This window comes from Mobula birostris, chromosome 4 (assembly GCF_030028105.1).
Source record: "Mobula birostris isolate sMobBir1 chromosome 4, sMobBir1.hap1, whole genome shotgun sequence".
NCBI classification, from domain to species: Eukaryota; Metazoa; Chordata; class Chondrichthyes; order Myliobatiformes; family Myliobatidae; genus Mobula; species Mobula birostris.
This window is the reverse complement of record NC_092373.1, coordinates 116,150,421-116,166,715: the sequence shown is the minus strand read 5'-3', so window position 1 is coordinate 116,166,715 and position 16,295 is coordinate 116,150,421. Positions and strand designations below refer to the sequence as shown.

Here is a 16,295-nt window from a genome sequence, read left to right as displayed (position 1 = left end):
GCCCATTCTCTCTATCTGTCTAAATCCTTCTCCAGACTCCCTAATTCCTCAACATTACACGTCCCTCCACCTATCTTCATATCGTCCCCAAAAGCGGTAACAAAACTTTCGGTTCCTTTATCCAAATCATTGACATACAATGTAAAAAGAAGTGGTTTCAACACCAACCACTATGGAACACCACTAGTCACTGGCAGCCAATCAGAAAAGGCTCCCTTTTATTCCCTCTCTTTGCCTCCTACAGGTATTCCTATATGCATTGTTTTCACCTTTCCCTGCAGTGCCCTTGCCTCGGGCTCCTCTGCAATTCATGTCAGATGCTCTCAGTTTCACATCATGTCCTTTTCACATCATGTCCAGCCAGTGCTTTATCTGAGCTAGTATCTTTTCTATAATACCATGGGCTCTTACCTTGCTAAGCAGTCCCAAGTGCAGCATCTTGTCAAAGGCCTTTTGAAAAGCCACTGATTCTCCTTTCTGTCCTGCTTGTTATTTCTTCAAAGAACTCCAAGAAGTTTGTCAGGCAAGATTTTCCCTTGAGAAAACCATGATGACTTTGGCCTATTTTATCCTGTGCCTCCAAGTACCCTGAAAACACATCTTTAACAATCAACCCCAACATTTTCCCAAACACTGAGGTCAGACTAACTGGTCTATAATATCCTTTCTTTTGCCTCCCTCCCTTCTTGAAGAGTGGAGTGACATTTGCAATTTTCCAGTCCTCTGGGACCATTCGGCAATCTAGCGATTCCTGAAAGATCATTACTAATGCCTCCACAATCTCTTCAGTTACCCCTTTCAGAACCCTGGAGTGTAGTCCACCTAGTGTAGGTGACTTAACTACCTTCAGACCTTTCAGCTTCCCAAGCACCATCTCCCTCGTAATAGTAACTACATTCACTTTTGCCACTTGACCTCTCAAATGTCCAGATATTGCTAGTGTTTTTCACAGTAAAGGCTGATGCAAAATACTTATTCAGTTTCTCTGCCATTTCCTTCTCCCACATTTCTACCTCCAGCACCATTTTCCAGTAGTCCGATATCTACTGTTGCCTCTTCCATTCTTTATAGATATGAAAAAAAAACTTTTGGTATCTTCCTTGATATTATTTGCTAGCTCATCTTCATATTTTATCTTTTCTCTCCTTATTGCTTTTTAGTTGCCTTCTATTGATTTTTAAAAGCTTCTCAATCCTCTAACCACACTCATTTTTGCTGTATTCCCTCGCTTTTGCTTTTATGTTGCCTTCTGAATTGCTCCCAAAAATTCCAGCTATTGCGGCTCTGCCCCATCCCTGCTAGGGCCATCTGACTCTCTCATGCCTCTGCAATTCCCTTTATTCCACTGTAATATTGACACATCTGACTTTAGCTCTCCCCCTCAAATCGCAAGGTGAATTCCATGATATTATGATGTCGGTCTCCTAAGGTTTCCTGTACCTCAAGCTCCCAAACCAAATCCAGTTTATTACACAACACCCATTCCAGATTAGCTGATCTTCTGGTGGGCTCAACTACAAGCTGCTCTAAAAATCCATCTCCTAGACATTCTACATATTCTCTCTCTAGGGATTGAAAATCAGCATCTAATTGTTTTTTTCCAATCTACCTGCATATTGAAATTCCCTGTAACTATTGTAACATTGACCCTTTGACATGCATTTTCTATCTCTGGTTGTAACTTGTATTCCATATCCTGGCTACTGTCTGAGGGCCTGTATATAACTCCCATCAGAGTTTTTTTTTTACCCTTGCAGTTTCTTAACTCACCCACAACAATTGTACATCTCCTGATCCTATGTCACTTCTTGGTAAGTATTTGATTTCATTTTTACCACACCACTCCCTCTGCCTACATGCCTGTCCTCTCAATACACTGTGTATCCTTGGATGTTAAGTTCCCAACTATGATCCTCTTTCAGTCACGTTTCAGTGATGCCCACATCATACCTGCCAATCTCTAACTGCCCTACAAGGTCATCTGTCTTATTCCGTATACTCCATGCATGAAAATATATAAGACCTTCAGTCCTGTATTCATCACCCTTTTCAATTCTGTCCCCCGTTGCACTGCAACTCATCCCACTGATAGCAATTTAGCCCTATCATCTGCCTGTCCTTCCTGACAGTCTCATTACACACTGCCTCTGTTTGTATATCATCTACCCCATCCTCAGCCCTAACACTGAGTTTCCCATCCTGCTGCCAAATTACTTTAAAACATTACCAACAGTTCTAGCCAACCTGCCTGCAACGATATTAGAATCCACATCAGTAGTTAGTAGTCAGTCCTGATGAAGGGTCTGGGCCCGAAACGCCGACTGTACCTCTTCCTAGAGATGCTGCCTGGCCTGATGCGTTGACCAGCAACTTTGATGTGTGTTGCAGTAGTTAGTAGTCTGCTTGAAATGAGTGGCTTTTACCTCAATAATAGTGAAAGATTTCAGTTCTCTGGAGAGAAATCTTAAACTGGTCCTAGACTGATTAGATTGTTGGGACAGTTGTTATCCAGTGTTGACGACTCGAACATTAAAGTGGGGGAGCAAACCTGCAGGTGTGATAGTGAACCTGTGACTGATTAGAACTGAAAGCCTAATCATCCCGCTGAATTCTGTGGGTAAAATTGATTGGAAAGATAAGATTAAGTCGAAGGTAATGTCAAAGATGTTCTGAGATACTCAATCATCTTAACAGTGTTGATAGCTAGGGAATCTGGGATTGGGCTACAAAAAGAGTAAGTCTCCCCCCCTCCCACCACCATTGAGCACATTTACATGAATCGCTGTTGCAGGAAAGCAGCATCCATCATCAAGGACCCCCACCACCCAGGATATGCTCTCTTCTCACTGCTGCCATCAAGAAGACGGCACAAGAGCCACAGGACTCTCCCCACCAAGGTTCAGGAACACTTACTACCCCTCAACTATCAGGCTCTTGAACCAAAGGGGATAACTTCACTCAACTTCAATTGCCCCGTCATTGAAATGTTCCACAACCAATAGACTCACCTTCAAGGACCCTTCATCTCATGCTCTTGTTATTTATTCCTTATAGATAAAGAATAAATAAAAGGCACCCGAGTTCGAATCCAAGTCGCACCCACCCCCCCGAGCATGCTTTCCATCCGTGCCGGGTTGGGCGTCGAGCTAGCCACTCGGCCTCGTAAAAAAAAAAAAGGGTCAAGTCAGGAATGTTCATAACGTGACCCATTTAATCTGAAAGGAGACCAATCCTAACACTACGCACCAGACAAGAACGGCTGACTGTCCGGTGTGACACGCTAAAAAAATTATTTATTAATATTATTTATTTCTTTTTGTATTTGCACAGTTTGTTGTCTTTTGCAGACTGGTTGAACGTCCATTTTGAGTGGTCTTTCATTGATTCTGTTACAGTTATTATTCTATAGATTTATTGTGTATGCCCACAAGAAAATGAATCTCTGGGTTGTATATAGTGACACATTTGTACTTTGATAATGAAGTTTACTTTGAAATTTGAACTCCCGGGCTGGGGCTACCTGTTGAAATTAGGCCTCTGCACCACTGGTATCTGGCTTCCAGGTGGAAGGCTATGCTTGGGGAACAGCAAAAACAAAGGGGTGAGTGTCGAGGCCGTGTATCTGGAAAGTTTGGGCAACTCATCAGTGTTTTTGATGTAGTCAATGGATGTTAATTTGAACTTTTGTCCTGAATTTACTGTTCTAAGTATTACTTTGCAAAGGTTAAACCTTTGTAACAGATGTTAGTGCTCTGAATGAAGGTGAATGGAAGATCAGTTTTGTGTTTGCATGTTGTCTTTATTCATGCATTTAACATTAAATAATGTATTAACATGCTGCTTATCAACTGATATGAACTGTTCTGCTATTTAATCAGTTACTGTTGAGGCAAATTTGCACAAAGGTTAACGACAGATAAAGGCAGGATAGGAATTAAACCAGATGCCTATTCAGTTTTCAAATAGTGAATTCTACAAGGAAATACCAGGGAGGTCAGCTGTTAGGGAACAATACTGTAAATCACTGGCATAAAGTAGTAAGAAGAGAAAACTAGGAGAGTGAAATAATAGTCCTTTTAATAAATTCTTATTTATGCTGGTCTAAAATGGTATTTGAGATAATGGCAGTTAACAGTAACTTGTGCATAGAGCCACATAATTTAGTACTATTAAATCTTCCAAATCTACAATGTGATAAATGTTGTTTATCTATTCTCTTTTCTGCTTATCGCACGTACTCAAAGTATGGGAACTCTGGAGGCCCGCTGGTGAATTTGGTAAGTCGGATTCTGTTTGGTTCTATCTTCCTTTACATTCTAAACTAACATTTGTAAGTTGTTAAATTGTTTTCTTAAATAACCATAAAAGTAAGTGTTCTGCAAAACCTGAAAACGCATTTCTTTCTCCAAATCTAACCAGCATATACAGCAAATAGTAACGTGCATAATACATGCTGACAATGTTTTCATATGTTTAAAATACATCTAAACTGCAGGATGGGGAAGTGATTGGAATAAATACACTGAAGGTGACTGCAGGAATTTCATTTGCCATTCCTTCAGATCGCATCACAACGTTTCTTTCTGATTTTCTGGATAAAGAAGCCAAAGGTACGAGGTTTTCATCGCACAAATTAAGGCAATTTATTTTAAAATCAGAGTCCGGTTCAATATCACCAGCAAATGTCATGAAATTTGTTGCTATGCAGCAGCACTACATTGCAATACATAACAATAAAAACTGAATTACAGTAAGAAGTGTGTCTCCGCCGCATCTGCTCTCAGGATGAGGCTTTTCATTCTAGGACGAGGGAGATGTCTTCCTTTTTTAAGGGAAGGGGCTTCCCTTCCTCCACTATCAACTCTGCTCTTAAACGCATCTCCCCCATTTCACGTACATCTGCTCTCACTCCATCCTCCCGCCACTCCACTAGGAATAGGGTTCCCCTGGTCCTCAGCTACCACCCCACCAGCCTCCGGGTCCAACATATTATTCTCCATAACTTCCACCACCTCCAACGGAATCCCACCACTAAGCACATCTTTCCCTCCCCCCTTCCCCCCCTCTCTCTGCTTTCTGCAGGGATCGTTCCCTACGCGACTCCCTTGTCCATTTGTCCCCCCCATCCCTCCCCACTGATCTCCCTCCTGGCACTTATCCGTGTAAGCGGAACAAGTGCTACACATGCCCTTACACTTCCTCCCTTACCACCATTCAGGGCCCCAAACAGTCCTTCCAGGTGAGGCAACACCTCACCTGTGAGTCGACTGGGGTGATATACTGCGTCCGGTGCTCCCGATGTGGCCTTTTATATATTGGCGAGACCTGACGCAGACTGGGAGACCACTTTGCTGAACATCTACGCTCTGTCCGCCAGAGAAAGCAGGATCTCCCAGTGGCCACACATTTTAATTCCACATCCCATTCCCATTCTGACATGTCCATCCACGGCCTCCTCTACTGTAAAGATGAAGCCACACTCAGGTTGGAGGAACAACACCTTATATTCCGTCTGGGTAGCCTCCAACCTGATGGCATGAACATCGACTTCTCCAACTTCCGCTAAGGCCCCACCTCCCCCTTGTACCCCATCTGTTACTCATTTTTATGCACACATTCTTTCTCTCACTCTCCTTTTTCTCCCTCTGTCCCTCTGAATATACCTCTTGCCCATCCTCTGGGTCCCCCCCCCCCGTCTTTCTTCCCGGACCTCCTGTCCCATGATCCTCTCGTATCCCCTTTTGCCAATCACCTGTCCAGCTCTTGGCTCTATCCCTCCACCTCCTGTCTTCTCCTATCATTTTGGATCTCCCCCTCCCCCTCCAACTTTCAAATCCCTCACTCACTCTTCCTTCAGTTAGTCCTGACGAAGGGTCTTGGCCTGAAACGTCGACGGCACCTCTTCCTACAGATGCTGCCTGGCCTGCTGCGTTCACCAGCAACTTTGATGTGTGTTGCTTGAATTTCCAGCATCTGCAGAATTCCTGTTGTTTGCGTTTAAATTCACTACTGCGAAGCCTCTTCTGGTGATGCCTACACCGAAGAAGTTTAGATCCTCTCTTCGACGGGAGTTCAGTGAAACCATCTCTCACTGCTCCCCATCTGTAATTTCTTCGGCTCTTCAACTTTTCGACCACACTTTGACTCAGACTCGCTATCACAGCCATATATCCTTTCTTGGAACGTGCCTCCGTCGCCAACTTACTCCAGTTGGCTTTAGGATTTGTTTCCAAGCCTCTCAATTTGGACCTTCTGAGGATCCCAGGTACTCACATTTTATTGACTCTGCCTCTCGCCGCTTCTCCCGTCAAGCTCTGAAGGCGACTCTCTCCGCCATGGGGAGGTACTTGGTGTCCCTATCCCAGACCCTTCCACACCTTCGGGACACTTTCTTCGCCGTCTGTAATGGTCCTACCCGTTATTTCATCATCTGTCGGATCCTTGCCTGCAATCGCAGTTTTTTTGACTTTGTCATGTTAGGCAAAGATCGCAAGATCTTACAACTGCAGACCCCAGAGCCTGCTGGCCCTGATGCTAGCAGGCATGAACTTCAGATTGCAGCCCCAGCCATTGATCTCGCCGGCTCCAACACCTCAGGGCATATTCAAAACCCGGACTCCCGCAACGACCATGGACACCTTCACAGTGATTGCGCAACCACCAACTGCGACTCCAGCCTTGAACTCCAGGCCGGGTCTTTATGTGCTGCTATTGTGACTCCCGTCTCCCCTTCCCCCACCAATACCCTGCAATCCCGTCTCCTTCAGATCCCACCATCAGCTCCTGGGTCCTCAGAGGCTCCTTCTTCCTCTCACCCCAACCCTCCCCTCTCCATTTACACCCCCAGCCTCCTTGCTCCCCCCTCTGATCCCAGCTGTCAAGATTCCAGCCTTGAACTCCAGGCCGAGTCTTTATGTGCTGCTGTTGTGACTCCCGTCTCCCCTTCCCCCACCACCACTCCGCAGCCCCGTCTTCCTCAGATCCCACCGTCAACTCCTGGGCCCTCGGAGGCTCCATCTTCCTCTCACCCCAACCCTCCCCTCTCCATTGACACCCTCAGCCTCGCCCCTCCCCCCCGATCCCAGCTCTCATCTTTACCATCCCCTCCGACCTTCAACTGTCAGAGGCAGAACGCTCCGTTCTCAGTAAGGGCCTCACGTTTGTCCCCCTTCGCCCACACCTCAGCGAGTTCCGTGTTCGCCATGATGTGGAACTTCTCTTCCGCCGTCTCCGAGCCTACTTCTTCGGCAACGACTCTTCCACCCCCACCGATGACCCCTTCTCCCGTCTTCAACCCTCCTCTTCTTCATGGACACCCCGCCCTGGTCTTCTGCCTGCTCTGGATCTCTTTATCGCTAACTGCTGACGGGACATCAACCGTCTCAACTTCACCACACCTTGTTCCCATTCCAACCTCACTCCTTACGAACGCTCTGCTCTCTACTCCTTCCGCACTAATCCTAACCTTATTATTAAACCCGCCGATAAGGGGGGTGCTGTTGTAGTCTGGCGTACTGACCTCTACCTTGCCGAGGCACAGCGACAACTCGCGGATACCTCCTCTTATTTACCCCTCGATCGTGACCCCACTAAGGAGCACCAGGCCATTGTCTCCCACACCATCACCGACTTTATCCGCTCAGGGGATCTCCCATCCACTGCTACCAACCTTATAGTTCCCACACCCCGCACTTCCCGTTTCTACCTCCTACCCAAGATCCACAAACCTGCCTGTCCTGGCCGACCTATTGTCTCAGCTTGCTCCTGCCCCACCGAACTCATTTCTGCATACCTCGACACTGTTTTATCCCCCCTTGTTCAATCCCTTCCGACCTATGTTCGTGACACTTCTCACGCTCTTAAACTTTTCGATGATTTTAAGTTCCCTGGCCCCCACTGCTTTATTTTCACCATGGATGTCCAGTCCTTATATACTTCCATCCCCCATCAGAAAGGTCTCAAAGTTCTACGCTTCTTTTTGGATTCCAGACCTAATCAGTTCCCCTCTACCACCACTCTGCTCTGTCTAGCGGAATTAGTCCTTACTCTTAATAATTTCTCCTTTGGCTCCTCCCACTTTCTCCAAACTAAAGGTGTAGCTATGGGCACCCGTATGGGTCCTAGCTATGCCTGCCTTTTTGTTGGGTTTGTGGAACAATCTATGTTCCGTGCCTATTCTGGTATCTGTCCCCCACTTTTCCTTCGCTACATCGATGACTGCATTGGTGCTGCTTCCTGCACGCATGCAGAACTCGTTGACTTTATTAACTTTGCCTCCAACTTTCACCCTGCCCTCAAGTTTACCTGGTCCATTTCCGACACCTCCCTCCCCTTTCTAGATCTTTCTGTCTCTGTCTCTGGAGACAGCTTATCCACTGATGTCTACTATAAGCCTACTGATTCTCACAGCTATCTGGACTATTCTTCTTCTCACCCTGTCTCTTGCAAAAACGCCATCCCCTTCTCGCAATTCCTCCGTCTCCGCCGCATCTGCTCTCAGGATGAGGCTTTTCATTCTAGGACGAGGGAGATGTCTTCCTTTTTTAAAGAAAGGGGCTTCCCTTCCTCCACTATCAACTCTGCTCTTAAACGCATCTCCCCCATTTCACGTACACCTGCTCTCACTCCATCCTCTCGCCACCCCACTAGGAATAGGGTTCCCCTGGTCCTCACCTACCACCCCACCAGCCTCCGGGTCCAACATATTATTCTCCGTAACTTCCGCCACCTCCAACGGGATCCCACCACTAAGCACATCTCCCCCCCCCCCTGCATTCCGCAGGGATCGCTCCCTACACAACTCCCTTGTCCATTTGTCCCCCCCATCCCTCCCCACTGATCTCCCTCCTGGCACTTATCCGTGTAAGCGGAACAAGTGCTACACATGCCCTTACACTTCCTCCCTTACCACCATTCAGGGCCCCAAACAGTCCTTCCAGGTGAGGCAACACTTCACCTGTGAGTCGACTGGGGTGATATACTGCGTCCGGTGCTCCCGATGTGGCCTTTTATATATTGGCGAGACCCGACGCAGACTGGGAGACCGCTTTGCTGAACATCTACGCTCTGTCCGCCAGAGAAAGCAGGATCTCCCAGTGGCCACACATTTTAATTCCACATCCCATTCCCATTCTGACATGTCCATCCACGGCCTCCTCTACTGTAAAGATGAAGCCACACTCAGGTTGGAGGAACAACACCTTATATTCCGTCTGGGTAGCCTCCAACCTGATGGCATGAACATCGACTTCTCCAACTTCTGCTAAGGCCCCACCTCCCCCTCGTACCCCATCTGTTACTCATTTTTATGCACACATTCTTTCTCTCACTCTCCTTTTTCTCCCTCTGTCCCTCTGAATATACCTCTTTCCCATCCTCTGGGTCCCCCCCCCTTGTCTTTCTTCCTGGACCTCGTGTCCCATGACCTCTCGTATCCCCTTTTGCCAATCGCCTGTCCAGCTCTTGGCTCCATCCCTCCCCCTCCTGTCTTCTCCTATCATTTTGGATCTCCCCCTCCCCCTCCAACTTTCAAATCCCTCACTCACTCTTCCTTCAGTTAGTCCTGACGAAGGGTCTCGGCCTGAAACGTCGACTGCACCTCTTCCTACAGATGCTGCCTGGCCTGCTGCATTCACCAGCAACTTTGATGTGTGTTACTTGAATTTCCAGCATCTGCAGAATTCCTGTTGTTTTTTGTGTGTGTATATATGTTTATCTGTGTGTGTGTGTGTGTGTGTGCACATATACACCAGAAGGTGATGCAGCCAGTTAGAATGCTCTACTGGGTACATCTGTAGAAGTGTGGTACATACTGCAGTATAAACATATTATCCCAAGCATAGCAAAAAAAAAGTAGGATGTTTGTAATGTGTATGATAATGTAGAAGCTCCATGGCCCAGACCAGCATGAACAGCTGGGTCTGAGTTATGTGCATTTCAATCCGGCAGTTATAATTGATTATATCCACAGTTACAATCGTTTATACTTTGGTAAATGACGCAACCATGCTAATGCCTCATATCTCTCATCAAACGGCCAAACAAGTTTTCTTCAAATAGCAGCATTAGCATCGTCATGAATAGAGATTAGGGCACAAAAGTAATAAACTGGTCCAGCAACTCAGCGGGTTCGACTGCATCTGTGGAGAGAAATGGACAGTCGACATGTTGGGCCAAGACTCTTCATCTGATCTGAAAGAGTTGAGGGGGGAAAGCTGGGTTAAAGAGGTGGAGCAGGAACTGGCGAGCAGTAGGTGGATCCAGCTGAGGAGTGGTGATTGGCTGCTGGCGGAGAGAATAGTACCAATAGCAACAGAGGCTGGGAGGTGACAAAGCCTACAGGGGTTGGGATTTGATAGGAAAGGGAGACGAAGCATGGAAGCAAACAAGGGAGGTGGGGATAGAATCCATTGGCTGGAGTATATGGGTGATGGGCAGATGCTATGGGAGAGACAGGGTGATCAGGGGCTGAGGTGGTGGCATTGGCTGTGTGTAGGAACTGACCAGACCAGGAGGAGAGAGAAAAGGGACAGATGGTGAGCAGGTCATCTGCAAGGGGTTGTGGACCACCTAGGTGGCATATGAGTTGCTGTTCTTCTGTTCATTTGGCCTCACACTGGCTGTGGAGGAGACAGGCCAGTGTGGGGATGGGGAGAGGAGTTAAGATGTACGGCAACTGAGAGCGCCTGGTGGGTGGAGAACAATAGACAATAGGCGCAGGAGTAGGCCATTCGGCCCTTTGAGCCAGCACTGCCATTCACTGTGATCATGACTGATCATCCACAATCAGTACCCTGTTCCTGCCTCCTCCCCCATATCCCTTCACTCCGCTATCTTTAAGAGCTCTATCTAACTCTTTCTTGAAAGAATCCAGAGACTTGGCCTCCACTGCCTTCTGGGCAGAGCATTCCACAGATCCACAACCCCCTGTGTGAAAAAGTTTTTCCTCAACTCCGTTCTAAATCGTCTACCCCTTATTTTTAAACTGTGGCCTCTGGTTCTGAACTCCCCCAACATCGGAAACATGTTTCCTGCCTCTAGCATGTCCAATCCCTTAATAATCTTATATGTTTCAATCAGATCCCCTCTCATCTTTCTAAATTCCAGAGTATACAAGTCCAGTCACTCCAATCTTTCAACATGTGACATTCTCGCCATCCCGGGAATTAACCCAGTGAACTTACGCTGCACTCCCTCCATAGCAAGAATGTCCTTCCTCAAATTTGGAGACCAAACCTGTGCACAATACTCCAGGTGTGGTCCCACCAGGGCCTTACAACTGCAGAAGGACTTCTTTGCTCCTATACTCAACTCCCCTTGTTATGAAGGCCAACATGCCATTAGCTTTCTTCACTGCCTGCTGTACCTGCATGCTTGCTTTCAGTGACTGATGAAGAAGATTACCCAGATCTCATTGTACTTCCCCTTTTCCTAACTTGACACCATTCAGATTGTAATCTGCCTTCCTGTTCTTGCCACCAAAGTGGATAACCTCACATTTATCCACATTAAACTGCATCTGCCCACCCACCTAACCTGTCCAAGTCACCCTGTATTCTCATAACATCCTCCTCACATTTCCCACTGTCACCCAACAGATGCTGGGCAAAGCAATTGCCTAGTTTGTGTCTGGTCTCACTCACAGAGGAGGTCTCTTCATGTCTTTATAATGGCTGTCTCCTATCTATGAAGGGTCTCAAATTGAAATGTCAATTGCCCCTTTCCCTCCACAGTTATGGCCTGCCCTGTTGAGTTCCTCCCTCACTGTTTCTTTTTGCTACAGTTTCTAGCATCAGCCATCTCTTGTCTCCAGAAGTTTTGTAAAACTGGTCACTATTTTGATTATATAATTGTCCTGTTGAAGCTGCTGACAACAGCTGTTTTTTTGGAAGAGAAGTTTTTCTACACACTAATCCTCTTTGAAAGTGTGAAGCTGATCTATTGACAAGCAACTTCACAATATCTCTATCCACTTTAGACAAGAGATCATAGATCATAGGAGTACAGGCCAATCTAACCCTTCTACTCCATTGTAATCTATCAGTTGGTCCCTCACTTCCTCCAGAAAGATGATTCACACCGGGCAAACTCCAAGGTGGTAGTTTAAGTAAGAGTGTGAGTGTGTGTCTGTTTACAGTATTGTGCAGAAGTCTTAGGCAGATATACTGTACATGTGAGCTGTGAACAGTAAAAAAACAAAATCAAATCAATATTTGATGTGACCACCCTTTACCTTTAAAACTGCAACAATTCTCTCAGGTACACTGTCATGCAGTTTTATAAGAACTGGTAGGTTGTTCCAAGCATCTTGGAAAACTTGCCACAGTTCTTCTGCAGACCTTGCCTTTCTCACTTGAGAATATTACATATACATATATGTATGCACATGCACACATGTACCATAGACACACAAACGCACGTGTGTGTGTATACAGTATGCATATGTGTGCGTATGCATACATAAACAGTCACTCCCACCAAGTTAGATCTTGGACCTCGTTTTAGTAATGTATTACTTCTGTGCCCAGCAGTACGTAGTAGGAGAAGGGCAACAGATACATGGGGATAGCATCTCCTATTTGCCTTTTCAAGAAATCCACTATCCTGCTTTATATGTACCATTGTTCCTTCATTACTGGGTGACAAAGGTAGCGGTACCCTACTTACCAGCCCCATGGGAGCACCTTCACCATTCCAGCATGCAGCTCGCCAACACACCGCCAGTGGCAATAAATGCTGATTTGTTAAAAATACTTTTATACTAAGGATAGAACAACAATGCTTAAAGTAAAAGAAAGGTGAATAATAGTTTTTATTAGTCCAGAAGAAGGTGAAGTGAAAATATGAACTTTTTATTGAGTTATTACCTCTCGGTGTGGTACAGTATTCTGAAACTGATAGCTTGGAGCACAGTGAACCCGTACTGATAATGCAGCCAAACCGGGACGTCTGATGGGTGCCAGCACTAATCATTCAGAAACTGTACAGCATAAAACAGCTGAAAAAAAAAACTCATTCAGTTCTCTGAGGAGATCAATCCTAGTCAGATCCCTTCAGTCTAATTGATATTCTGAAATAATAACATGATAAAGATAATTGTCACTTGTAAGTGTGACAGCGATGTTATTGTAAATATTGGTTTGTAATAAAAAGTAGCTATTAATTTATTTCAGCATTATAATTCACTGTAATTGTAACTTTATCTGTGCTTATAATTAAGATGTCAGAGGTGTGAAGAAACGTTTCATTGGTGTGAGGATGCTGACAGTAACACCTAAGTAAGTTTGTTTTATTGCTGCAGCTACTAGCCTTTCTAAATCCATTCCATCGGCTCAATTCAGTAGCTTCTTGATTTAAGAATACTTGACTTAATAACTTTCACTGTAACACCTTCCTATAGTACTTGAATTGCACACTCTGCTATGCTATTTTATAAAACTATACCAAACTTATTTTTCTTCCCCTAGCCCTGGCTAACAAAAGCAAGTTTCCCATGGGTCTTTTTAACTGCCTTGCTTATTTTATTGCCTGCAGAGATTTGTGAACATGTACACCAAAGCCTTTCAGTTCCTCAGTACTTCCTGGGGTCCCACCATATATTGTGTATATCTTAGTCTGTTAGACCTCGCAAAATATAACATCTTGTGGCTTTCAGAAATAAACTCCATCTATTTCTCTTTCTTTCCTACTGTTGTTCTAACATTGTTCAGATGCTGAAGGCAGCATCTTCACTAACAATGCTACTACCCAACTTCATGTCATCTACAAACTTTCTACTCTTTCTTCTGTGTTCAAATCCAGATTGTTAATGACCTCAACAACCAGCAAGGATAACTGCTCAATCTCTGTAGTACTCAACTGATCATAGACCTTCAATCATAAAAACAACCTCTAATCATTATGTCAGTTTCAGATCCAGTTTGCCAAATTGTCATGGATACTATGGACTTTAGCCATTTGGACTTGGCTTCCATATGGGAGCTTGTCAAAGGCCTTACTGAAATCATCTGCATTACCCTCATCAATACACCTGCCAACTCATTCAAATATTCACTCTCAGTAGCAGTAAATGGTAACTTGGCAAAGAAATTTGTTGTTGAGTAAACTATTAATATTTACTTTTAAGCATAAATTAGTCTTGTTAAAGAACTCTCAGTGAAAATCTCAGACACTTGTTTGCTGAGTTATAGTCATTGGAAACAAATCTGCTTTAGTGGGCTGAGCATCCTGTGCACCACACTGAGAACTGTATGTTAGATCTGCACAAATGATGTGATTTTAACATTTATTAATGATATACAGACATCAAAATATTTTGCACTGAGAGGAACTTTATATCTATAAATGTTTACTTTTCATTTTTGCTGCTGCCTTGCTCTTTTGCTGTTTATAAATCCCCGTGTATGCTGTGAAAATGAAATAGCTGTGTAAACTTGTCAGCCTATGATTATACATCTACAGCCAGTCGTGGGGGTGTCATAGCACAGACTATTTCCCAGACTGGGTGACCACTTTGCAGACTTCTGTCCGTAAAGGTGATCTTGAGTTTCCATTTTCCTGTCTATTTCTTTAACCCATTCCCACTCTGACCTTTCTTTGGCCTCTTAAACTGTTCCAATGAAGCCCCATATAAGCTCTTCATCTTCCCTTTAGGAGCTAATGGTATGGTGAGTAATACCCAGGGCCCGATGAGGTTGTATGGAGGCAAGGGAAGGTATTTCTGGCACTCTGATAGATTTTCCATTCTTCACTTGCCACAGGTGAGATGCTAGATGACTGGAGGACAGCAGATGTGTATTTTTATTCAAAAAGTGCTAGAGGGATAAACAAGGTTGTTATGGGCCATAATAATAAGTGGGTGGGAAATTAATGAAAAAAAATCTGAGGAACAAGTAAAATGTGCTTTTGGAGAGGCAGATATTGATCAGGGATAGTTGGTATGGCTTTAAAGGTTTGGAGCTGTCTGACTGACATTTTTTTTTCTGCAAGACCTTGTATTGATGAGTGTGGCATGATGGATGCAAAGGGCCCCTGTGAGGTACTGACCCAAAAAGAGCTTGCGGAATCCAAAGCAATTTGGCAAACTGGATTTAACGTTGGCTTAGTGATAAGAGGTTGGGGGTCGTGTTTTGTTATAAATGTTAATGATCTGGACGTGAGTATAAAGGGTTTGAATGCAGAGGGCACAAAGTTTGGTGAGGTTGTGGATACTGAGGGTAGTCCTTGGCTGCAGAGTGATATTCATCAGTGGATAAGATGGACATAATTCAAAAGGTATGAAGTAATACGTTTCGGGAACAGTGAGGTTAGGATGAGGATAGGTACTGAAGACACACTGAGGAACAGCAAGTCCTTGGTGAGGTGAACATGGCCAAGAATCTCTGAAGGCAGCAGCACAGCTGGGTGACGGTTAATGTTCTGTTTTGTAACTTCAAAACATTAATCTGGTACAACACAGGAGTCCAAAATATGGGACTAACTTCATGTTTACTTTAAGCGAGGCACATGCATATCAGGTGGGAGAATTATGATGTATTAAACTCATGTATTTTAATATATAACCTGCAGTGAATTATTTAAACAAACAGGAATGCTTAATCAATGACATAGTTACAAGATTATTCAAATATTACTGAGATTGTAAATACACAACACTCCTCCCTGCTTAGCTAAAAACTCCAACTCAACATAGAATGCATCTCATTTATATACACAGGATACTATATAATGCATCTGCTATATACAGACATCCACAGCAGAGTACATTTTAAAGTGTCCCATTTTCAGCCTAAAGATTTAATCACTGTGGAGGCTTTCTTACTCTTGTGGGGTACTGTCTTTCCTGACAAGGGTGATCATTCTACTTGGCAGGTGAGAGCTGTGGCTGTGAAGCAATCTCAGGTTCAGGTTCCGGGGGTTCCACCTTCCTCTGGAGGTTGTAGGAGTAGACTCCGGGACTGCAGGAAGTGGTTCTGATGGCTCTGGACAGCTTTCTTCTCCTTTTCTCTCTGGATCTACTTTGATGCTCTTTGTTTTTCTTTTTCTTCTTTCTAGTATGTGCATCTTGATCTCGGGAAGGCCCATTTAGTTCACTGACATATTCTCTTATTAATCCGTCTATTGCTCTTTTTACGATCTGATCTCTCCACAATATCATCTAACAAATCCTCTGTTTTCATATCTCCATTGACTCCTCTCTTTTTGGGCTTCCATTTATCCGGCTGGGCTTTGGCCTTTGTATCTACTTTTACAAGCAGCTTTTTGTCTCCCACTTGAAGTTCATGCAATAACCTTAA

General features: G+C 44.7%; 1 protein-coding gene across 1 annotated transcript in view; it reads left to right on the top strand.

The window, feature by feature from the left end:
• htra3b (HtrA serine peptidase 3b) overlaps positions 1-16,295 on the top strand; it is a 40,949-nt gene that overhangs the window by 14,849 nt on the left and 9,805 nt on the right. Inside the window, exons 6-8 of the mRNA XM_072254689.1 lie at positions 4,245-4,277; positions 4,496-4,610; positions 13,220-13,277. Of these exons, the coding sequence (XP_072110790.1) occupies positions 4,245-4,277; positions 4,496-4,610; positions 13,220-13,277 (206 nt within the window). The remainder of the gene's footprint in view (positions 1-4,244; positions 4,278-4,495; positions 4,611-13,219; positions 13,278-16,295) is intronic.